Raw genomic sequence first — 26,543 nt, forward strand, 5'->3', positions numbered from 1 at the left:
TACTATCAAACTTCTCAACTTTATTGTATTCATTGCCTACGTATGTACATATCTAGAAGTCCCTTTAAATGATTTACACCCAGAGACTGATGTGGATATCAACAATGGTTTGATTCTAAGACTGATTTTTCCCACCTGCTTTGTATATTTTATCTGAAGTACATTCTAATCTTCTTTCACCTGTTCCTATGGCTAGCGTTTTCATATGGTGCCACTGCTTTCAGACTGAACATATCGCAGAATCTCAGACCAGTTTAAAGGGCCCAACAGGAAGATCATGAGAAGAGAGACACTGGATGGAAGTATGACTTGGCAGGGCTTCGCACGGTTCTTCCAGGCAGTCAGCAACCAGCTTACAGGACAAAACCAGTTCTGAAAGCAAATAAACAGCCATCATGCCCGAGTGCTAATTGCTCTTCTCCCATTAGTGGCTGTGGAATTTTCTGCACCGCTACTTTTTATGGAATCCAACAAGTTTTTAATTCTTTCACTTGCAGGCTTCTTTTTCTTCTTGGAAAGAGACACATTATTTGCTACAGAAGGTAGCAGCAGGGCTGCCAACCCCCAAGGCTGATTACTTGATGGCGAAGGGCGGTCTTTACCTTCCTGATGTAAAATCCAGGCACTTTCTCTGGCCAGATCCACAAATTTTTGCAGTTGGCTTTGACTTACATTTTTGCTAACGTTGAGAGAAGTTTCAAAAGGATTCTGAATGTGCAGCGGAGAAGATTCTGGTTTGTTCTGTTCCTTTCCCTGTAGATCGTTACCGGGAAGAAAAAGATGTATGAATATATTAAGGGCTCAGATATAAAAACTGTTTGGTTTAATAAAATGTCAAAAGCACATAAAACACCAGCACTAACTTTACAGAGTAAAGGATCCCTTCCCCAAGGGAGCTCGGTATGTATGCATGTTATGTGTTACTGTATGTGTGTGTACTTCTGACTGGCTTTTTCCACTGTAGTTTTATGAGTGCTCTTTAGAGAAAAATAAATTAGGTTTATGAGCTATGGATGATGATGTCACTGCTCCGATGAGAGGTATCTGGACTAAGTCAACCAATAAAAGTATTTTTACCATAACGTTTATCTAACAGAATAGAGCTGGGAAGGAAAAAAAATATGGAAAAGAAAAATGGCAGAAGATAGTTATTTTGGGGACTTCCTAAAAACATACCTATTACACACAAAATAGAAGCACACAGAGTTAGAAGCCTTAAATTAAATATAATAATTAATGTTTCACAAGTATGAAATGAGAAAGGAAGAGAAGGAACAAAGGATTATTCATTACGTATTTTAAAACATTAAAAGCTTCCTATGTACATTCCTAAAGATTCGACTTAAATAAGGCTCTGCCAGGTGAGATATCTCATAGAATTAAAAAGAAAAGCCAGAGCTAACTCATGAACATCAGTGATCCACTAATCTATATAATCTTTTCCTCTTTCAAATGATATCACATACATAAATACTACAAAACCAAGTCAGGAGTCTCCAATGTGAGCAGCCCCTGTTAATTCCCTAATGCCTCTCAAACCACTGTCCAGCAGGGGTTCTGCCCTATCATTATCTCTGAGCCCTGAGTAGTGAGGGTATATATAGGGGAAAGCACTTCCTGTGTTCTATGACCTTTTTCTTCTAGACTGCATTCCAGAGCTCTGTGTCTCTTACCCTCTCTATCCCACACTTTTCCTCTCTTTTTTTCTTTTTTAAGCAAAGTCTCCATGAACAGGATAAGGGTCAGGAAGGATGAAAAAAGGAGTGTTGAAAAACAACAAAAAAGAATATCTGAGTATGTGTTTTATAAAGCCAGTCTTACATGGGCTGTAACCAAATATCCACATGCTAAACAGAATAAACCTGGAGGCCATCTCACGTATCCTCCACTTGTAAACAGATTCTGCTTGGAGTTTGCTCCGATGGCTCTTCTTTTATGGAAAATGTCTGTCATTCCACCTACTCAGATGAACCAAAATCATAAATTCACTTGCCTAAGTAAATTAAACCCTAAGAGCTCAAACTGAGGGAATCATTAAAATCTATCTTTGGGACTAGGTATTCCATTTCTTCCACAGAAACTCAATCTGGTTTAAAGAGAAGTGTATATGAAATTATGCTTTCTAAAAAACTTTTTAGAATATGTTCCATATTTTGAGGGATACAGTCTTAGTAGTAGGTGATGACAAAGATATCATGGCAAACTGACAAAGACAGATGCTGAAAAGAACTGGTCTACTAGATGATATCTTAGCCCAAGTCATGTAGCTCCACTAGGTGTCAATTTTTTTATTACTCTCTATCATCATAGAGTTGACATGCAATGACAATGAATGCTTTGAAAACTACACTCATTAAATATTAGTACAGTAGAAGACCATATACCTAATAACCAAACATTAAATAGTACTTACCTGTCGAATATTAATGGAATTTTTATTGAATGCGAAATTTCCAAAATACTCAAAAAATTCTTTCAGTAGTAATTCTGTAAGAAAATAAAACATGGAAGATAATAAGAAAGTCTATTTCAGTCCAAAAAGGAACAAGAAAAAGGAAAACACCTACCTAGTGTTTCTGTGTTTCCTGAAGGTTTAATTCTATTCAAGTCACGAACAAATGTACAGTTGTAGCCTTCTATTATACACTTATCTTCTGCATCTTAAATAAACAGAAATGGAAAATATTTCACATTCTGTTTCAAAGATATTCCCTACTTCAGAAATTTATAATCACACAAGTCAAAGCTATAGATTAACATGTCCTATTCTTGGTCAGGGTTTTTTATATATAGTATATATAGCAGGATTAAAACTCCATTAAAAAGGATTTGAGAGCAATTATGTTACAGTAAAATTAACCTTACATGAACTTTGGTGAACAGACTGTCCATCAACACTCAATGATTCGTAATCTATCATCTGAGGTCATCAGTTTTCTAGTAATAAATGAAAATGTAGACCATTCCCATCTTTCACCCACTTAAATCCTGGTACTACCTTTGATCAATTATATTTAATTTAGATCTCCATTTTCAGTCTTATTATCCTTTTGTGCATTTACTTTCAACAACTCATCCAAGACACATACAAACTGAATGTTCTAAGAGACCTGAAAAACTTCTGGTAATTTCAGAGAGGCAGGCCTCTGCAGTGACTGGGATTCAGCATGACTCATTTCACAGCACAGCAGACTCACACAATTCACCTTTCCCAACAGCATTTACATCTTTAGAGGGAATCGTTTCCCTAGTTACGGATAAATATACACCCACCATGAAATCCTTCATCCATTCTAATCCACCTTCCACTGTACAACATGCAGGCAAACAAACTCCCACTCTTAGAAGCCTAATCAACCGCCACTAAAAGGGCTTTCTCCTTTCCTAACCGGAAGGGGGCGCCCAGCCTTTTGTTCTGTGCTCCATCAGCAAGCACCTGACCACACCATGGCTGCAAGCATGCTATCTACTCCATGACCCCAGTCTGGGACTAGAGAGACCACTGTCCAGTCCAAGGCAGTGATGACCTTCCCTCTTCCTACTGGCCAGTCCACAACAACAGTGTCCAGCATACAGCAGGCACATAACCAAGAATCTAATGTTCGCTGATATTTGACTTTGAATGATTATAATAGCCAGAGAGAAATTCAGAAAGAGATAAAACAAGGTTTCTTCAAACTACTGCCTCCCTTTTTTTGGTGTGGTTTTGGTTTTTTTTTTTTTTTTTTTGGTTAAAACCCTGGTTACTGACTTAAGTACTCAAAAATCGTTCCAGACTCTAACACTGATTCTAAATACTAAAACTAATTGTTACTCATTTTAACAGCAAATTTTATGTGCACCGTTATACAACTGAAGAATTTATATACAGGTCCATTTAGATGTATTTGTCCTGGGACCCAGGCACATGCCTTATTATTTCAAATTATCAGCAGGCCAGTCATATATACTGATGCTCTTTTAGCTGCTGTGTCTTATTTTTCTTTTTTCCAGGAATATATTTCCAACAAAAAAGTAAATCCACATTAAAGTATATCTACATTAAAGTACTGAATACTTCTAGGAATGTACAGTGATGAAAAACAGACTGTGTCTATAACTGTTGGTCTTCACCAGAAAAAGTTTTTAACAGAAAGTAGTAAAACTTGAAGGAAAAAAACGATCCCCTGATTTAAGACAGGGCCAGTTTTGTTTTTTCAAAACCCCTAAGGCATTCAAACCCAGGAAACAACCCCACTGTTAAGTCTTCTCCCTTTTTACTCTCACTCCTGTTTTTCTGCTATTAAGCTAATATATAAATGACAGCCATTAAAATAAAAAATTCAGTTCCTTAGTCACACTAATATATGGTTATATTTCAAGTGCCTACTGAAGCTGAAACTTCAATACTTTGGCCACCTCATGCGAAGAGCTGACTCACTGGAAAAGACCCTGATGCTGGTAAGGATTGGGGGCAGGAGGAGAAGGGGATGACAGAGGATGAGGTGGCTGGATGGCATCACTGAGTCGATGGACATGAGTTTGGGTAAACTCGGAGTTGGTGATGGACAGGGAGGCCTGGCGTGCCGCGATTCATGGGGTCGCAAAGAGTCAGCCATGACTGAGCAACTGAACTGAACTAGCCACAGGTAACAAGTGGCTGCCAAATGGACAACGTGATGACAGGAAGCTCTACTGAACCGTGCTGCCGTAGAGACATCATTCTCAACCTATTCAAACATATGACACCCTGTTGTATGTGTGCATGCTCAGTCGCTCAGTCATGTCCAACTCTTTGCGACCCCATGGACTGTAGCCCACCATGCTCCTCTGTCCACGGGATTTCCCGGGAAGAACACTGGAGAGGGCTGCCCTTTCCTACCCTAGGGGATCTCCCCAAATCAGGCACGTCTTCTGCACTGGCAGGTGGATTCCTTATCGCCCCACCACCTGGGAAGCTCCTATGACACCCTATTTCTCTCTGCTCATTTCTATGGAAATTACTTCTTAAAAGTATTGTATGAAACACTGGTGATCTACAGACAAGGTCAAGTCCTATTACCCCTCCCACCAGGCCACACATGCCAGTGACACTCAACTCCTCTGGGTGGCACCTACATGTTGTTTCAGAGCACATGCTCTGGGGTAAACATGGTGATATAAACTCAGCATCTACCTTCACCCCAAAGCATTACTGAAATGAGAGTAAAATGACATAAAATCTTAAAGATGGAGAATAGGAAAGACAAGAGCAACCAAAAATTTTACGTTGAAGAACTGATGGACAAGCAGCAATGACTGAAAGAGATCTGAGAACACTGGGTCCTAAACCAGCAGTAAAGAAAGCCAAGAAGAAGCCAGACATTCAGGCAGAGCCCCCAACAGCTTGGCCGCTGAAGTGCCAGATCTGACCAGAAGGACCCAGCCTGGATGCCTGATGCTTAGAGCAGTGAGACCCCCAAGTCTCTTCCTGACAGAAAATGTCAGGTTTACCCTGGAGACAGTACAAGAAAGAATCTCTATTCTGGGAGATGCAAGACATGTTTGAGGGTGGGAAAACTGTTCTAAACACAATAAATGGTGTAATAAATGCCAAAGTTTCAGCATGTTAGAAGCCAGGCCTTTTCTTCCAGAAAAAAAGACTGAAAGAGCATGTTCTAACATAGGAAACTTAGATGATGCAAAAAAAATTTCAGCCAAGTGCCTGGAACTCAATGAATTGTCACTGGGTCACGGAGAATGAGCAACTAAAGCTCTCTTCTATGTTGGGGTCTCTGCATCAAACTTGCTGAAAGTATCACTCATTCATTTCTTCTTGAAACCTTTAATTCATCATAGGAAAGAAAAACAGGAGTCCTAAACAAAAGAACTTTTATCAAATGACTGATTATAAGAGGAAGATGCTGGATTAAAAGCATTAAGCACAGAAGTAAATATTACAAAGGGACCAAAGCCAAAACAAGACAGAAAACACAAGAAAATAAAAGAGACACATGGGGTAAAGCAGTAGAGACTGGAAGAGAACATGAAGAAACAAAACTTCAAGAAAAACCAAAATATGAAAGCTGCCATCGTGCTCAGTACAAACAGCCTTCAACTTTAAAATATTCATCCAATCATCTGAATCTATTTACTGAACTCCTCTAAGCCAGGAGTGGAAAATGCAGACAAAGCAGACAGCCTGACCTAGAAATGCTTGGTCAAGGCAGCCAGATCAAAGAACAACAATCTAATAGCTGTCATAATACAGGTGTGTTCCAGGTGCTAGGAAGGCAACAGGGCACCACCTCCTAGAAGGAAGGGAGGAGAGAGGAAGCCAGGAAAGACTTAACAAGTCAGATTCTGGACTGGGTTTGCCTTTTCTCTTCCCTGGCTTGATCGGGATGGGTTTCTCCGGGTAAAAAGAGAAGGCAGGAGAAGAAGCCACTGTAGGCGAAGGCACAAGATATGCAGAAGTGCAGAGGCTCTAGGATCTGTGCGGAGCATGGAGAACTGCAGCTCCTGAATTGCGAAGAGGAGAGAAGGTACAAGAAGAGGAGGAAGACAAAGATCGTGAGGGACCCTAAACGCAAGGCTAGAAGGCTGGACTTCAACTTCCAGATTTCAAACAGTGGATGACAAAGTCCTAGAAGTGCTGACAGGTGTTCCACAAACTGACACTGCCTTCTACTAATAAACTAGCAGGCAATCAAGCAAGCTTACTCTTTTACTTTCTTCTTTTTGAAACAATACAAATTGATAGGCTCTATCTGAATATCAAACGAGAGGCACAGTTTAGAAGAAAATGACTGTAACAAGACTCAAGCCCCTCAGCTGATGAACCACGGAGTTCCCACGATGGTGATAATTTCAGTTTAACACTGTTTTTATTCTTAGCCATATACTGTTGAAGATACATCAGTCTGGGACCCCTGGTTAAAATCAGAAAGTATAAAAAGCATGGATTTTGAAGAATACATAAATGAGTAGGAAAAAAAAAATTTAGATACATTCTTCTAAATTATCTTTACCACATCCTTCATACACACATTTACTTATGAAAAAGTATTCCACAACAAGTTCAAGATTTCACTAGAAGTTCAAAAATCAATGATCAAAAAGTAGCAACAACTATATCAAGTTCACTTTTACATTTATTAGTAATTCACACCTATAATTTGCTATGTGGAAAAAGGCAACTGAAATGGCCTGATTTCTCTGACCATGTTTAAGAATGAGCATGAAAAATGTTAAACAACCAATTTTGTATTTTTAAGTAGAAAATAAAAGAATTCCTATCAAAGGAATGTTTTGACGCCATAGAATGTGAATAAACTTATATTTGGCTTAAAATAGATTTGGAATAAAAACTCAACACGTCATTTTAAATTTGTTCACAAATCATATTCTTTTTCTAAAACAATTAGTGGAAATTTTAAAAGGTAATAGGAAAATTACTGAAAGGATTTCAGGAGAGTGAATACTACAGTTAGATGTGAATTTCTGAAAATCACTGTTAGTTAAGAACAGAGCAGTGGGAAGGGAAAAGCAGTGCAAATGTCCCCAGGCAGGGATGCGAAGGGCCTGACAGCGGCAGGGGTGGAAGAGAACCACCAAGGTGTGATGGTCTGCCGCTAACATAAATCTGCTTCAAAGCAGCCTCCTTTTTTCAGTTTCTATTCTTTCTTTGCTTCTGAACTCCCAAATCCATGATACTCCCCCAAATAGTTTCTAGGAAAGTAGTCTTAAGCATCAGCACATACAGCAGGACTGAACAGGAAGTGATCTTTCCAGGCTGCTAACAGGTGAGATCTACCCAGGTTTTCTGTTTGTGTGCATCTTATCTCTTTACTAGATTTAAGCGTTGCCTGAGAACATCATCTATATAAACCACTGCACCAAAAACCACACCTGACACATAATTTGTAGCCAACAGATCCAGAGTGAATGAATGACACCGAAGGAGGAGATGAACACAGGCATGGACCTCAAAGGTGAGATACAGGCCCACCATTCTACCTCCCCCTAAACTTCCTACTTTCCATAACCTACCACACGGAGCTTTTCTAAAGCTTACTTTCAAGTGGTACCAACACTTAGTGTTTGCAGGAAAGAAGAGATTACTTCTAATTTGAATAATAAGAAAAGTGTCATGGAAGTGAACTTAAAAGAATTTATAGAGAAGAAAAGGCATGTTCCAGGATGAAAAACAAATATCATTAAAAAAGGAGCTAAGGGGAAATGTTATGAACATGTTATTGGCTGAAATGTGGGAATACATGAAGAGAAACAGTGGGAGAAGAGGCTGGAAAAATAGTTACAGGTGAAGATCCTATATAATACAAAGCTAAGCCAACTGCCTGAGGTTTATTCTCTAGGGAATAAAATCCTTTTAAAATCCCTTTAAACAGAGCCACTTTAGGAGTGTACTTTAAAAGAACTATCTGGCAGCAATATATAGGAGGGGCAGAAGATGGAGTGCATATACATTTTCTGAGTAAATCCCTGAATTATCTTCCTTTCATAATTTAAGACTGTAATACTTTAGTATCTCCTCCAGCAGCCTATCAAAATTTCAATTTATTTAAAACACAAATTAAATACTATACTAATTCTAAAACCATTTACTTAAAATTGCCTATAAACTTTCAACCAAAGAAAAAAAAATTTAGGACCTTGAAACACCATGAAACGGTTTTTGGCATTTCTAAGAGAAATCTGGAAATAGCTTCAAACTTGGAAAGCCATTTGTAAGCTGGGCTCCAATCAGAAGCTGCATCTGGGATATATTTTTCTCCAAGGTCATTCCAAACTTGGTCAAGCCAGGAGAGGCTCCAACTGGCTCAGGAGATGGTAAACAATGTGGCCAACTGACATAGCAAGACAGAATTTTAAAGGCTTCAGCTTCACAAATCATCAGCTCTCATGACCCCTGGTGGACATTAAGAAAATTAACAGCTTTTAGATTTTATTAACAGAGTCACAACACTGAAAATACATGACTCTTAAACAAACAGAGTGTCCAAAAACTGATGCTTTTGAACTGCGGTGCTAGAGAAGACTCTGGAGAGTCCCTTGGACAGCAAGATCAATCCTAACAGAAGTCAACCCTGAATATTCATTGGAAGGACTGATGCTGAAGCTCCAATACTTTGGCCACTTGATGCAAAGAGCCAACTCACTGGAAAAGACTCTGATGCTGGGAAAGACTGAGGCAGGAGGAGAAGGAGGAGACAGAGGATGAGATGGTTGGATGGCATCATCAATTCAATGGAAAACAGTTTGAGCAAACTCTAGTACATAGTGAAGGACAGGGAGGCCTGGTATGCTGCAGTCCATGGGGTTGCAAAGAGTTACCTGACTGAGCAACTGAACAATAAACAAACAAACACATGGCTTTGATAACACATGGTAATGCTATCCATTCAAACGGTTAGAGAGAAAACAGATGCTTTGAGTCTCACCTGCAAGGGTTTTTAGGTAGTCTAGTGTTGGAAGAATAGGAGGTGATCTCCTCTGGAGAAAAAAGATGACCATCATGGTGAGGGAGAAATTTGTAATCCAAGCACCAGGAATACTACTCGTTAACGAATGTGCTCGAGCCCAGCATCGGACACTGAACGCTAAGGCTCTAACCCGCGAGTCCAGGGCACCATACATGTAAAGCAGTTCAGAACTTTTCAAGGCAATCCTTCGAAAGAAAAAAATAACAGAAATTTTCAACCCCCCAAATTATGATCCCAGAGTAGAACAAAACACAAACCTGGGCACATATCTAACTATCTTACTCTATCTAAACATATTCAGAACAATAAGCGCAGATCATCAAATGCATTATGTATCTGCAATATAACATTTAATATGAATGGTAACCTTTCATTACCATTAAAACATACTTCTAAATGCTGACAACCACAATGCAGTTATCAAACTTAAAAATTTTAAATCAAAGTTCCTAAACATGATGTAATAAATGAAATAATACCTAAGTGCTCTTCATTAACTATCAATAAACACACAGGCAGGTCTGTAAGTAAGAGACTTCATACTTTAGTTGCATATGGAGATTAACTAGTCCTTTTCTGTTCTGAGTCATCATTAATTCCTGTGTTTATTTGTTGTACCCACAGCTTTTCTAGTGTTTCAGGGGGCACTGAGGATACATGCAGAGGAGACAGACAGAATGAACAAAGTCAGAAGCAGAATCTATCTGGGCTATAGGCATTCCGATCCAATGGTTCTGCAGAGTAATTAAAACTGTGCTGCATGGTATTTCTGATCTTCCTATCAGATGAAGCTGGAAGGGAAATGAAGTCATTTGTACGACTTGCACTCGCCATAGGAAGAAAAATATGACAAAGATTTACTGATAACTGAATTTTGAAAACAATTTGATCTTGTTATGGATTGATTATAGGTGACCTACCCTTATACTTTACCATCCAAATCAGGACACTTCAGAATGGGAAAAGGAGATTATCTAATCCTTCCACAGACAAGGGAAATATTATACTTATTTTATCAAGAAAATATGTCTTTTAAAATTCAGCCAAAATTACTTAAGTGTACTATTTATAAAATCCACAACTCAGGAAGATTAAATATGTATTAAGAAATCAGTCTTCACAGCCTATTTTCTAAGTCTTCTATTCATATGTTATAATGCAAAGAGTTATAAGAAATATTTTAAAATTAAGTTCCTAATGATCAAGACATGTCTTATAATTTCTCAAAGACCCAAGAGAGGGCACATGTTATTTCACAGTATCAACTCCAAACTGCCTACTAAGTACCATCATGGGTGGCACTTCCTGAGTTTAAGGAAAGGAGAGGAAATGGCAAATTAGAAATTCATGGTGATTAAATGTTTTAGCTATGTAAATGAAGCTAAATTAAGCTGAAAAATAAGTAGCTTAAAAAAAAAAAACACAGTACAAGGTACCTGATATTAAAAAAAACATGCAAGTATAAAGAAATATGCAAGTATAAAAAGTCTGATGCATATTAAATAAATTTTTAAAAACTATGGCAACAAGACAAAGAAAACAACACTATTACAAAGATAAAAGTCATTTTATTTGACTTACATGCTGTAAAGAAAATATAGTAATGATAGAAAGTATAGTATGTGTTTTTATTTATTTTTACTCCATGAGCCACTTGAGAGAAACTCAGAAGTACTTAGCACTGACTTGTTAGTGAACACCTGAGTTTATTCAAAACTGCTCTAGACTGGATTTTCTGAATCTATTTTTAGTTATGACTATTTAACTAACAGATAGTACAGGGAGATGAATGCATGCAATGAGCATACTAGAGTGTAAAGAAACAAACGTCTCAACTGAGAAGTTTTCCCTACTGAGAACCAAAGAAAAGTTATCAGAGCATAAAAGAACTTGTCACTCTCATTACCCCCCCTTTTTTAAGCAAACAGGTTGACAATAAAATGAAAACATGCTGAAGAAAACTATGCAGTCTTATTAGGCTGCTCAGTCCACCATCTGTTTGACACAAAGTTGACTATATCTGGAGGCATTTCCGAGGACAAACTCAAGATGCCACTTTACTTTCTAAGTAAACTAGAAGGCTAGATATTCAGGAACTTTTGAGTTGTTATCAGGCTACATAAATAGGAACAATGAAACACGGTTCTCAGAAGATGTTTGTTAGGTATGTTAACATTTTAACACAGTATCTTAACATTCTATTAAGAACACTAAAAAAAACCTCCCAATAGATATTTATAGTATAAGAGAAAGTACTTCCTACTTTTCAAGTTTTCACCTTTAAAAAAAATTACTAGTAAAGCATATCCAAGAGTCAAAAATCACTGTTTCTGTGCAAGAAAAACTATGCTAATACTTTGTAACATTCATTTAAGATAGTAAGTAAGAGACCATACCTGTTGTTAGTAGTCAAATCACACTGAAATCCAGAGGCCTGGTGTGAGAACCTGACAAGGGGACAGCGGGCATTCAGTATTTTCTGTACTCCCACGCAGCCTGGGCCAAACTGGTCTAGGCACTCTCCTATCACAGACAGGATCTTCTGAGTCGCAACTCTTTCCGAAGGAACGTTTTTCACTTGAAATTCCATCAGAAAATTTCCTGAGGTCTGAATAATAAAAACATTAGCAAATAGGAGCTTTTTCATAAAAAGGAACTTCTGAAACTTTTCTAAAAGGATGCTCTAAGTCATTTCTGGTCAAAACACACACACATACAAAACAAAAAATTAATAACCATCAAGACACAAAAAATTCTCCATGCAATCACAGCCAAAAGCAGACCAAAAACCCTCAATTGTCAAAATGAAAAGACAATCAACAGACTAGGAGAAAATATTTGCAAATAGTTCGACTGGACAAGGGCCAATACATACAAATGGCTCATACAACTTAAGGACAAAAACAGAAACAAACAAACAAAAAAAGACCCAATCAAAAAGTGCGTATAAGACTTAGACATTTCTCCAAAGAAGACACACAGATGGCCGATAGGCATATGAAAAGATGCTCAACATCACTAATTACTAGAGAAATGTAAATCAAAGCTAAAATTAGGTGGGAGGGAGGTCTAAGAGGGAGGGGACATATGTATATCTATGGCTGATTCATGTTGATGTATGGCAGAAACCAATATTGTAAAGCAATTATCCTTCAATTAAAAATTAAAAAACAACTAAATATCACCTCACACCAGTCAGAACAACCATCATTAAAAAGTCTACAAATAATAAATGCTGGAGAGGGTGAAGAGAAAAGGGAACCCTCCTACACTCTTCGTGGAAATGCAAATTGGTGAAGCCACTATGGAAGACAATATAGAGGTTCTTTTAAAAAACAAAAATAGAGCTACCATATGATCAAAACTCCATCTCTTGAGCATTTATCTGGAGAAAAATCTGAAAAGATACATGCACCCCAATGCTCATGGAAGCACTATTTACAGCAGACGAGACATAGCAGCAACCTAAATGTCCACTGACAGATGAATGGATAAAGATGATGTGATATACAGTCACACACACACACACACTGGAATAGTACTCAGCCACAAAAAAGAACGAAATAATGCTATTTACACAACATAAATGGACCAAAGATTACCATGAAGTCAGAAGGAGAACAACAAATATATGACACCACTTATATGTGGAATTTAAAATGATACAAATAAACTTATTTTATAAAACAGAAACAGACTCACAGACATAGAAAACAAACTTATGGTACCAAAAGGCATGGGGGTAGGGAAGGGATAAATTAGGAGTTCAGAATTAGCACATACACACTGCTATATATAAAATGAACAACAAGGTCCTACTGTATAGCATGGATAACTATATTAACTATCCTGTGATAAAGCATAATGGAAAAGAACATGCAAAAGAACAGACACAATATATGTATAATTGAATCACTTTGCTGTGTACCAGAAATGAACACAACACTGTAAATCAACTTACACTTCAATAAAAACATTAAAAAAAATCTTCAGTTGTCTTTTGATTCTCTAGAGTATAAAATACTACCTTGAAAGATCATTGGCTTTTTAGAATTGACTTATGTAATACTACATGTAGAACCACAGACTCTGTGAACATATACATGCCCTTCCCAAGTCAGCCTTTCCACTTTCATAAGATCTGCAAACCCACAGTAGTTATAACAGGAAGTACATGCAAGAGAACAGCAGATCAACAGAAGGAAACAGACAATATAACTAGATGCAACTATAGGCATTTAATAGTTAATAAAATGAACTCTGCAAATTACTGCAGAAATGCTATTGAAAGAATGAGTCAAGTGGCCATCAAAAAAAGAAACTAGTCCAAAACCAAAGTAAATTCAACATGGAGCATAAACTTCAATAAAATAGGTTTGAATCAATAAAATGCCAGAATACAACGGGAGAATGTTTATACGATCATAGAGTAAAGGATTCTCTAAGCATGACACAAAATTCCAGAACACACAAAAGAATATGAATGAATAAAAATGAAAACCATCTTAAGGTCAAGCATATTTATTACTAGAAAGAAGACAAATGAAGACAATAATACATGTCATATAAAGGGATAATGTCCCTAATTTATGAAGGGTTTACACAGAGCCCAATTCTACAAATGGCCAAAAACATTTGAATAAGAAATTAACAGAAGAAATAAAACTGAGCAAGAAACATCATAAAAGATGCTCTTGTTGTCCAGAAACTAAGAGGAAATTAAAATAGCAATGAGGTTTTTTTGATTATCAGTCTGGCAAAAACAAAAAGGCTGACAGGACCAGCTTTGGTGGGTGAGGAGAAACACATCCATCCTGACAAGAGGAGTGTAAACTGGGACATACTTTTGGGACAACTTTAATATTGAAATAGCAAAACTTTGAATATGTAAGATTTTGATTAGTTACTAAAATCCTAGGAAATCACCCCAAAGGAATGCTAATACAAATGAGCAGATTTACCAAGCTGTTCACTCACTGCAGCACTATTTGTGTGGTAGATACCTTCTAAAAACTCTATCTAGCTTAAAGCACTCTACCTTCAACCCACCCCTCTTCAAGAACTCATTCCTCCTGAAAGGATCAAGGCCCTGACAACGCATGCAGACCAGACAGGGTTGGTGACATAAGCACCACGGAGGCTCCCCATCACCACCCAGTGTTTCCACCAGGAACTGCAACTGAGGGTCAGAGGCTCCCACGTGGCTGAAATAGAACTCAGAAACTTCGGGGCAGGCACATGCTATATCACCAGGATGAAAATGTAAAGAAAATCAAAGTGGGGTAGGGAAAGGAGAGTGAAGGGGTGGAAGATATTAAACAAAGCAAAACATGGAGAGAAACAGACCCTTCGTGGATTGTTGGTCATTTATACCTTAGTTCTAGTCTTTTCCCAGGATTCACCCACACTCCTGATTCCTGACTCCTGAGTTCTAGGATGCTTCCTCTACTTCTTCTGTTTGTTTAAGCTGCTCTGGTTTGGTTTCTGTTATGCACAACCAAAGAATATTACCTACTATAGTTGGCAATAAAGCAGGAAAAAAGATACTGCTCCCTAACTAACAAAAAAGGACTGGTTATGAAATAAATTATGGTACATTCATTCAATAGACTATTCTGCAGCCATTTTTAAAAGGATACAGTAGACTGAAGCTAAGACATATATATAGATTTAGTTATAATCTCTTCCTAACTGTCCTCAACTCAGGCTGAAGAATAAAACAAGTCCCGAGAATTACAAACCAAGGTGGGGTACCAAGACACACACAACACCTAGAGGAAGGAGAGGTCCATGACGGCATACAGCAATCAAAGAAGCTGCTTGTATGGAAGACAGACTTAAAAGTAGTCCTGCTTTTTGTGTTGTTGTTGTTAATTTATTTTTGTTTAAAAATTAAAATTAAAAAAATGCTCCTGTTTTTCATTCTATTTCTAAAATGTTTCTATTAGCAAAGCTATTACAATCATATATAAGCACATATTTCAGAATATAAGTATATAACAACACTGCTTAAGTTAAACCTACATACAAAATTATGTCAAATTGTTTAGTGAGATTGGACCACTGTCTTTTAAAATACTTTTTTTCTAAATAGTTCTCTAGTCCAGAAATCTAACATCCAACTAAGTTTCCAACTCCTTCCTTTCCTTCCAACAGAAAAAAACTGTTTCTTACTGTCTACCAATCCTCTCATTCTATGAGTTGGTTCTATAGCACCAATCCAGTTTTACAGCTAGGAAAATCAAGGCACAGGGAAGGTAAATAACTTACCCATTGTCACACAGCTGTAAGTAGAAGAATTATTAATCTGCAGTGTGGCTCCTGAGCCCAAGCTTTCACCATCACAACATATTGTTAGCCATGTTAATTATTTAATATAAAAATAACCTAATATAACTTGAGTGTCCCTGCCAGGAATTTAATACAACTTCAAGTATTAAAAGCATGTTAGCCTTAATAAGACTGATGCATTTCACTGTGATATGTTTTATATTCCTTGGCCAGTTTTGACTCTGTAATTATACACTGAGCATATAGGCACTGTATGGGATGAGAAAATGAACAGACATGGTCCCTGTTCTGCCCACGTTTATGATACAGTGAGAGACACAGATCAACCACTAACTAAATGTAACCCAGGAGGAATCTGGAGACAGAAAGATGAGCAAGACACTGCAAAAAAGGAGTGATTAATTTTGACTGGAGCAGAGAAAAAAAAAATCAAGTATGGTTTTAAGAAGGTGGAATCAGAACTAGGCCTTGCAAGATGCTTAGGAATGGCAGTCAGGAATGGAAGGAAACAGCACTCCTCATTGAAGAGATATAACAATTGTTTAGTTGTTATCCACATCATAAAAGTCCCTTACAATTAGGTAATTAAATGATGTGACTGAAAAACTGGGTGTGTGAAGATAGAGAATGAGAAATCATCACTAAAATGAATTATGAAACAGAGCATTTCAATTCTATGTTAAAAAGAACAGTTCTAAGTTTGTGGATGATCCAATCTGTGTTTTAAGGTAACTTCAGCAGAACCTGAGGGCTAGAAAACCAAAGCATGAGGCGAGGAATACGTGGAAAGCAAGATGTTGTTGTAATCATTGAACTGAGAATTTATAAAGGACCCTGTGACTGCAGCTTTGAGGATGTAAATGAAGAGGCAGGCCTAAAAGATTAGCTTAGATTTCTTTGCTTAGCTGACAGCAAATATCAGGAAAGCTAAAATGCCACTAATAAACATGTGACACATAAATAAGAACTTTCATAAGAACTTAAGAATATTAACAAGGAAATGAAGATAAACTTTTGTTTTCAAAATGTTAAGTTTGAAGATTCAACTGGATAGTCACACAGAGAAGATTATTAGTTTGAAATACATAGGAAAGAGCCGTCATAGAAACCTAAGATTGTACAAAAACACAGAAGTTTTTCCAAATCAAAGTTGTAATTAAATTAAAGTCCCTCTTATATTGTTTGGGATGATACCAGACACATTGATTAACTTCACTCTGTCAGACATGCATGTTAATAAACCATAAATGGGATATAAAATCCCTAAACTGTAACTGGAAAGAAAGTAAGAGATGAAAGGACAGAATAAAGAAAGAATTCAACAGGAGGAGGAAAGGAAGAAAAAGCAAAGGAAAAGCATAGAAAATCAGAAATAAAAAATTAAACAGTAGAAATAAAAGTACCAGTAATAATAAATAAAAATACTCAAAAGATTGGAGTAAAAGCATAAAATTCAGTGATTTGCTATTTATACCCAAAATATAACAACATATGTTATGTTGCTGAGAGAAATATCAACAACCTCAGAAAGAGCCTCTTGATGAGGATGAAAGACTGAAAAAGCCGACTTAAAACTCAACATTCAAAAAACTAAGATCATGGCATCCTGCCCCATCACTTGATGGCAAATAGATGGGTAAAAAGTGGAAACAGTGACAGATTTTCTTTCCTTGGGCTCCCAAATCACTGCAGACTATGACTGCAGCCATGAAATTAAAACATGCTTGCTCCTTGGAAGAAAAGCTATGACAAACCTAGACAGCATACTAAAAGCAGAGACACCACTTTGCTGACAAAGGTCCATCTAGTCAAAGCTATGGTTTTTCCAGTAGTCGTGTATGGATGTGAGAGTTGGACCATAAAGAAGACAGCACCAAAGAACTGATGCTTCTGAACTGTGGTGTTGGAGAAGACTCTTGAGAGTCCCTTGGACACCAAGATCATCAAATCAGTCAATCCTAAAGGAAATCAACTCTGAGAATTCATTAGAAGGACTGACGCTGAAGCTCCAATACTTTGGCCACCTAATGTGAATAGCTTCAGTTCAGTTCAGCTCAGTCACTCAGTTGGGTCTGACTCTTTGTGACCCCATGGACTGCAGCACGCCAGGCCTCCCTGTCCATCACCAATTCCCGGCGCTTACTCAAACTCATGTCCATTGAGTCAGTGATGCCATCCAACCATCTCATCCTCTGTCATCCCCTTCTCCTCCTGCCTTCAATCTTTCTCAGCATCAGGGCCTTTTCCAATGAGTCAGTTCTTCGCATCAGGTGGCCGAAGTATTGGAGTTTCAGCTTCAGCATCGGTCCTTCCAATGAATATTCAGGACTGATTTCCTTTAGATGGACTGGTTGGATCTCCTTGCAGTCCAAGGGACTCTCAAGAGTCTTCTCCACACCACAGTTCAAAAGCATCAATTCTTTGGCACTCAGCTTTCTTTGCAGTCCAACTCTCACATCCATACATGACTACTGGAAAAACCATACTTCTCATTGGAAAAGACCCTGATGCTGGGAAAGATTGAGGGCAGGAGGAGAAGGGGCAACAGACGATGAGATGGTTGGATGGATCACTGACTCCATGGACATGGGTGTGAGCAAGCTCCAGGGGAGAGGGAAGGACAGGGAAGCCTGGCATATGAGTCCATAGGGTCTTAAAGAGTCAGACATGACTTAGCAACTGAACTAAAATGTGAAAGCTGAAAACAGTGATGCAGAAGAAAGTTTCTGAAACAGATAACAAACGGCCATCTTAATAAACAAAAAAGAATTCAAAGAAAAGGCATTTACAGAGATGATGGACATAACAATGATACATGAACAACCCGATAAAAAGGCATAATAATCATACACTGAAATGTAGCTAACATAGTCTTTGAGTACTGTAAAAATCAGAAGAATTCTGAGAAATGAATGGAAGCAAATAACATGAGTTATAAAAAGTATTTTAGTAACTAGGTTATAGACAAAATGATTAGTTAATATACACATAATCTGAAAAACACAGTAAGTAACCTTGGTCTACCCAAAAAATTTCTCAACCCCCTAGAGGAAAAATCATTTTATTACATGTTTAAGATATTCACAAAAAAAATGCTCACATATTAGACCAATGCAAAGAAGATTTTACAATTCCAAAGAAGCAGTATCAAGTAGACTTTATTCTGTTACCACACTGCCTCTTAAGCTTAGAAATCAAGTTAAAATTTTATTAAGTCAAAAGATTTCCTTTATTTCTTCTAATAATTTTAACTTTGTGATTTAAAGAAATGCAGTTACCTTTTGAGCACTAAATTTTCCAATTTCATCTAGATCCAAAAACATGTCCAAATCACATCCTAGTTTCCCGAAACCGTTCACTGAGGAGCCAAAGGGTCTGACTGCACAGTCCGGAAAGTACGCAGCCGCCACGTCTTCAATGAGAGAGCAGGTGAGATACCGGAGCCTGGTGTTCTCCTCGGTGAGCTGGAATTCCCTCAACAGAGTGTTTAGCTGATCATCTACCTAGCTGGCCAAAACAAAACAACAAAATACAGAAAATGTTCAGGTCATGTTGCATAATGGTCATTTTATTTCAGATATTTGATGGCTTAGGAGACCGACTTTAAAAATACACAATCTTTTTACATTGAGCCTTATTGAAAATGCCCTTTGTACTGAGGAATGAGGAAGGATACCAGCAAAATAAAAGTTGGCTAGAATTAAAACTACTACTTTTCTTAGGCACTGAGTATAAAGTATTGTTTCAGGAAAATGTAAAGGGCTCTAGTAGAGGAGGTAGAAACCACCCCAAAGCTGGACATTTAAAGGACGTTGCAGGGGAGAGGAGAGCCAATGTTAAAGGCAAGGAACACTAGAAAACAGCAAAGTTTCAGGAATGAAGGCCCATGATCCCCCAGTTCCTTAGAACAACAATCCTGTATGTTCCCTAGGAGACTGGTGTTAAAATGATCATACCACAAAGGTGCCTGCTGGAGCTTAAATATTCATATTTAAAATAAAAACCACAGCCTTAAAGGCCCACAAAGTAGAGGAAATATAAAAGCTTAGAAGTTTTTAAAATTAGAAAAATCAATACCCCCCCAAATAGTATACTTTGATAAATAAAACCATAAAGAGATTCTTGAAAAGAACTAGCTAAACCTCTGACAAGCCTGTAAGAAAAATCAAAACTAACATAAACATCATGGCATCTGGTCCCATAGCTTCATGGAAAATAAAAGGGGAAACAATGGAAACAGTGACAGACTTTATTTTCTTGGGCTCCAAAATCACTGCAGATGGTGCCCACAGCCATGAAATTAAAAGACACTTTCTTCTTGGAAAAAAGGCTATGACCAACCTAGACAGCATATTAAAAAGCAGAGACATTATTTGGGCAACAAAGGTCCATATAGTTACAGCTACGGTTTTTCCAGTAGTCATGTACAGATGTGAGAGTTGGACCATAAAGAAGGCTGAGTGCCAAAGAATTGATGCTTTCGAACTGTGGTGTTAGAGAAGACTCCGGAGAGTCCCTTGGACAGTAAGGAGATCAAACCTAAAGGAAATCAGTCCTGAATATTCATTGGAAGGGCTGAGGCTGAAGCTGAAGCACCAATACTTTAGTCACCTGATGCGAAGAGCCAACTCATTTGAAAAGACCCTGATGCTGGGAAAGACTGAAGCCATAGGAGAACGGGGTGACAGAGGATGAGATGGTGGTATCACCAACTCGATGGACATGAGTTTGAGCAAACTCTGGGAGATGGTATAGGACAGGGAAACCTGGCGTGCTGCAGTCCATGGGGTCGCAAACAGATACAACTGAGAGACTGACCAACAACTACAAACATTATTAGAGCAGAAAAAAAGAGAAAAAACCAGAAATAAGATGTTTTAGTTTACAAAAAGAATGTCATATACAATTATATGTCATGTTGACAAGAGAAAGAAAACTAGAATAATCCAAAGGTCCAAAACTTTGGAAGAATGTGATTACTTCTCATGATTACAAATAGTTCATCAGGTAAGGAGTGGGGAAGGATTGGTATTACTTTTCACTCGGTCAGTATGCTCTGTAATTTGAATATTTAATAATAAAAACTTAAAATGTGCAAAACAAGTCAAACACATATATATCAAGTTGGGGAAGTATACCTAAAAACTTACACTTTCTGCACAACAAAGTAACTGATAAAGCTTCTTGCTTGAAGGAGAAGACTGGTTACTACATTGAATACTTGACAGTTCAGAAGTCTGGTTTGATGAATTTCTCAATTTTAAATTGAAGTAACGTGACTTGAATGGAATTGCAGCCTCTGGGCCCAGGCTTGGAGTCCGAGTTATATTCTGCAATGAAGTTACACTTTCCTTCTGACAAAATTCTACAACAGCGTAAAGACCCTAGATCAAAAACATAAGAATAGAACACATTCCTAAATACTATTAATATTTTTAAACTAATAGTGTTTTAGTTCATATTTCAAAGCAACTATCACAACATGAAAAATGTTCATTATTAAAATCTACAATGGTATGCACACAAGCAATGGTTTTAAACCATTATAAGCAGAATAATAAAAGGAACACTATAAAATGGTATGTGAAGCTGAAAATAATGCTGACACAGAAAATCAAAAGGTAAAAAAAGACCTCCCACTGGCTCCAGTGCCTAAGATAATGGAATGATTTAAAGTAGTCAAATTATGATTTAGTTATAATTCTCTAAATCTGTAATACCCCATAAGGACTTCTCATATTAAAAAAAACCTCATTAAAGAAATTTAGATAAAGAAAGCTATAGGATATCAACAGAAACTTTATAACTTTACCATACTGCAGAGGCAAGAGAGCAAAAAATAACTTTAAAAAATATATATGACGGTTAAGTCAGACTGTTTCTCAAATACTTACAAAACTTTCATAGAAGAAGTGGCTGTTAATAGGTCCATGCTGGGATAAGAACTTGAGAAACTTTTTCTCATCAATTTTGTTTGGGCAGTGGATCAACACAGTCCGCTGGGCCTGCCCTCGTCTCTCGTTTTGCACCTCGGAGAATCTCTTTTTTGGAGTCCTGTCTTCAGAGCCTATGAATGAGACAAAGACATTACCAACACATACGTAAAATTTAAAGCGTCTCTTGATAAGGTATATAAAGACTGTACTCTTGACTACAGTCAACTTTATCCTAACCTCATCTTATTTCTTCTCCTCCTTTATCAAAGTGAAGTTGTGCTCCTCTCAATCTTTCTATTACCATTCCCTTGTGATTACCAGTAAACTGTCCACTGTTTTGATTGACTATATTCAATAAATAGTGCTAAAAAGGGAGTGTTCCACAAAAATTTCAAAGCAAAACCAGAAAAGTAAAACCACTTTTATAAATACACACATAATAAGTCTATATAAGCTGTAACATTTCTAAATGAAATTCTTACAAGCCTGAGTGCAATGAAACAAAGGTGCCAAAGTCCTCTTTATAAAATAATCTTTTTAAGAAAGCCTTATTCTTTGACTTCTTGCTGTGTTCCCAGTCCGGTCTAAGCCCCACGGCCTGAGCATGAAGTTCCCAGCACCTTGGCCCCTTCTCATCCACCTCAACTTCCGCCACCTCCTCCTTCTCCACACTGCTTACCTACAGTGCTCTTCACACATCATCATCACACACACTATGAACTTTTCACAGACTCTTCTCTCTGGCTGCAATGCCCACCTTCTCATTTTCTGTCTCACAAACTCCCATTCATCCTGCAAACTGTGCTGAGGTCTGTGGAGACTTCTGACTCCTCTTGGCAGAATCGCCTCCACTCTGTAATACCTCACTTCAACATCTCTGGAAGAATGTCAGTCACAGTGCTGTATTTACTTTAACAACACAGAAGAGAACCTGTCTTCCATCCAGAGGACAGGGATGACCTCAGTCTACTGACAGCTTTTCCACCTGGTCCCTATTTCCTTCTTTTTTTAATGGTCCAAGTTTTTCTCATCCGCTCTTCCAGCTGTAATTACCACCTCCATCGTCTTGTTGCTATTTACTGAGTCTACACTGATGTTCAACTGCTAATTGTAAAAGCAAAATCAAACTGCAAAATTTCATAGAGTAAATGTATAAATCCTCCTCCAGTTCTAATACCCAAGTATTAAGTGTGATACTTTTCCAGACATTTTCAAGGTACATATAAACATATACATCCATACCTCTCCAGAGATAAACATTTTTCACACAACTGAAATTACTGAAAATGTACTGTACATTCTGTTCTGTAATACGCTTTTAAATATTTAATACACTGTCATATCTTTTCACATCAGTAGAAATATACTTACCTCATTTTAAAAATAATTACGAAAAAAATAATTGCATAAGTATGCTTGGATATCTATGGTAATTTAATTAATCCTCTATGATAGATAGTTAGATGGTTTACCTTTTTCACTATCACAAGCAACACTGCAATGTCTTCAGTATACAGTGTCTTTGTACTTTTAAGTATTTGCCTGCAGGTGGACTACTGAGGAGAAACAGAAACTGAATTTGAGAAGGAGGTCGAGAAGTTTGATGAATGACGCAGAAACATGCTCGAGAAGACAGGAGGTGAGGGGAGAAAGCAGAGTCTACAGGACTAACAGCTCTGGCCTTGAACAACAGAAAGTACGAATGATGTAGACAGAACAAAGTCATGAAAGAGGGGTCAGAAAGTTCAGGTAATATAACTTCATTACCTTGTAAAAAGGCTGTCAAATGGACAAAGAACACAAAGTTGAAAGGAAAAAGTAGTAAGTGCTAATATTTTAAGACATTCAAATTTGCCGTGGTCGGGATAACAATCTGATAAGCAAAAACACAGAGAATACTGCCCTTCATTTAGAATAAAAAACAACATAAACATACAAGTACACAACGGGGGTGTGGCGGGGTGGGAGAAGGGGAGGGATCAGCTAGCAGGAGATGTATAAAAGAAGAACAAAAGTGTGATTTGATGAAAGTTCAATATAAGCCAAGGGAATGTATTAGCTTCTGGGGTGAGAATGGGGAGAAGATAGATACAGATACAAAATCCAAGTTCAAGGGGTACTGGCACTTTCTCACTATTCACTGGTCAGGCCACACATAGAGTACATGCTCTGCTCCAGACATGAGGGATCTGAAGGATGCTGATTAACCAGAGAGCATCTGGAAAGAAGTAATAAAAGGTCTAAAACTCTGGTAGAGAAGCACTGCAAAGAAAGTGGAGATTTACAACCTGGAAACAAACCAATGTGAACATGACAGCTATCCTTCCACTGGTGCAGCACTTTCCAGTTTTCACAAAAAACATTCTCTTCTGAATCTCATAATAACCTTTTCAGATAGACAGGGTAAGTATCATTAATGATGAAAAAACAAATCAAACATCTAACAAGCTGGGTAGCCTCCTGCAGAGTTTAGCTGCTCCTTGGTTGCCTGACACATGTCCCCTGTCCTGGTAACACACAACCTTGTCTGTGAGGTTGTAGGGGGCGGCTGTCAACAGCTATCTTCCCATACATGTGCCCATGTCCCACTAGGCGGGCCAGGACTCTCAAATGATTTGAAACAGCTCCTCTTGGTCCAGTAGGTGAGGGTGGTGGGGTGGGGTTCAGGTGATGATCAACAACTCTTTCTGAGGATCTTTCAAATTCAGGCAAAAGATTATTCTCCCACTGGACAAAGTTGCAAGCTACTAGTGGCCACTCCTCCCCACCTACCATGAACAACTCCTGTAGAAGAAGAACCTGAGATAAGGAGGCCGCCAAACAACAGGGGCGGAAACAACTCACTCTCATCACACCCATCCAGGTGACCTTAGAGCAGTCATGTCTCCTTCTGGAGTTTGGTTCCATGGTTGGTGTATCCTCCCTTTAATTTGAGTTAGTTGCTGTCATCTGTACCCAGAGTCCTGAACAATACAAATTCTTGTTCTTAAATCAGGGTTCTTTCCATTTCTCACATGAAAGCTATGTCAAAACCAAGACCAACAGGGAAATGGGAAATTAGTAGCTTTAGCTCATTATATTTTCCAGCCATCCAAGCCTCATCAAAAGTGAACTGACTGATTTATGAAACTGTGTTCCTTCTTATTAGAAAATGTAACTAGCAAAACTTTGGCAATGAGTTCTCACACTGAGTGAATAACTCTACTGGGTATTTCTCAATTTTCTTCTAATTATAAAATTACATAGAGTAATCACCTTCTTCTCTTTAAAAATAGGAAAGCAATTCAAATGAGGATTTTGTTACTTGTTATGCCTCACAAGAATCTCTAAATATTTAGCCAATTATATTACCCTAATGATACAAAATGAAACACATTTCCTAAGGAAAACAAAAAAGTTCTACTAAATGAAGCCTTGGAATCAGAAGGGTTTATTCTTACCTTTGCTACTGAACAGCTGAGTAAGCTTGAACCACTTACTCGCCACTTGGACTAACTTGTTTCTACATCTATAAAATGAAGTAATAATTCCTTCCAAACTGAGTTCACAAAGCTCTGTATCTCAAAAAGCATGTGAAAATACTCTAAAATTAAGCCACTATAGTCATGTTAAATTATAATAGCTTCTTTGGCAGAAGGCTTACTCAAATTTCCAGTCACTTAAAAGAGTTTCTAACAGAAGCAGTTTCTACTACACACAATCCAATCAACATTTCAATAAACTTTCATATGAAGTAATATTTCCCACTCACTGTCAATGAGTCTCTCAAACAGTCTGATGAGGCCAGCAACCCTATCATTTATTTTAAGGAAAAACACTTTCCTTGTTTAGCCTTTTTTAGAGCTGTTCCCAGAAATAATTTCATATCTTAAAACTACAGCTCCAAGAAATGGTAAAATCAACACATTATGTTTAACAGCGGGACTCGAGGTATAAATCAACTCAGCTGCAAACCACTCAGCACCTTGGGCCTCTTTCTACATCTCTAAAATGGAAACAATGATACAACTCCTGCTAGATTGCTTTACGAATTGTAAATAGCATATAGGCATCTCTTAGGTCTCAAGAGGGGTGGCTAGACTTCTGAACACACCAACACATAAACTTAAAACTCCTGCCTGTTCCAACCCCTGCAGATCTGTTACCAAGCTGATTTTGTTCAAAATGGCCAGAAGAATAAAGCAAAAGGCAGTAACTTCAGAGGCAGAGCCTGCACTGGAGGACCAGGGATCCCAGTTACTCATTCATCAAGGCTTCGCTCGGCCTTCATCAGAAACCTGTGAGCATCAAAATCAGTTACGTTTGTAAGCGAGGAAGCTACCGAAAAAGGAACTGTGGAAGCACTACCATTACCGGCAACAATGTTTCGCCAAACTGTCAAACACTGTCAAATTGTGTTCCTGGCCTGCAAACGAGCCTTGAACGACTTCATTGCTGGACACGGAGTCCCCGGAGGCAGAAATGTCACAAACCCCGCTACTACCACGAGCCACGGCGGCGGCTCTAGATACCCCGAGCGCGGTCAGACGAGGTGGGAACATTGCCTCTTCGATGGCAAAAGGCTCCCCGGCCGCTTCCACAGGTCAAGCGCCCGCCCGCGACTCCAAACTCTTCCTCCTGCCCTGGCCCGAGGCAGATCGCGGCTACAGCCCCGGCACCACACCTGTCTCCGCGCTCCCCGAGGACTGCTCTTCCCTCCTGAGGTCTGCGGCCACCGTTCCTGGGCAACTGAGAAGCCTGCGAAGAGGGCACTGGACTTGGCTTCTCTGAGCGCGCAGGGACAAACGGGTCAATAGCCCGACGCCGCAAGCCGCCATTGTCAAAGAGGCAGAAGCACGAACTAAGGGGCGCC

The 26,543-nt window shown here is 38.3% G+C and overlaps 1 protein-coding gene across 1 annotated transcript; it reads right to left on the reverse strand.

Moving 5' to 3' along the window:
• Positions 1-26,543, reverse strand: MTPAP (mitochondrial poly(A) polymerase). The gene is made up of 9 exons (XM_070472165.1): positions 26,355-26,543; positions 21,650-21,822; positions 20,906-21,139; positions 19,034-19,258; positions 11,861-12,072; positions 9,423-9,649; positions 2,568-2,660; positions 2,414-2,487; positions 1-753 (listed from the first exon to the last, which is right to left on the reverse strand). The coding sequence occupies exons 1-9, from the start codon at positions 26,506-26,508 to the stop codon at positions 394-396; spliced, it is 1,752 nt and encodes a 583-aa protein (XP_070328266.1). The 5' UTR covers positions 26,509-26,543; the 3' UTR covers positions 1-393.

The sequence above is a fragment of the Odocoileus virginianus genome, chromosome 9 (genome assembly GCF_023699985.2).
Source record: "Odocoileus virginianus isolate 20LAN1187 ecotype Illinois chromosome 9, Ovbor_1.2, whole genome shotgun sequence".
NCBI lineage: Eukaryota > Metazoa > Chordata > Mammalia > Artiodactyla > Cervidae > Odocoileus > Odocoileus virginianus.

Excerpts from the sequence above, each read along its gene's own strand:
- MTPAP (XM_070472165.1), bottom strand. The coding sequence starts at position 26,508 with ATGGCGGCTTGCGGCGTCGGGCTATTGACCCGTTTGTCCCTGCGCGCT. Across the intron at positions 21,823-26,354 it reads CTCGGGGAGCGCGGAGACAG|GCTCTGAAGACAGGACTCCA; the intron begins GTGTGGTGCCGG and ends TCTCATTCATAG. Across the intron at positions 21,140-21,649 it reads ACTTCTTCTATGAAAGTTTT|GGTCTTTACGCTGTTGTAGA; the intron begins GTAAGTATTTGA and ends TTTTTGATCTAG.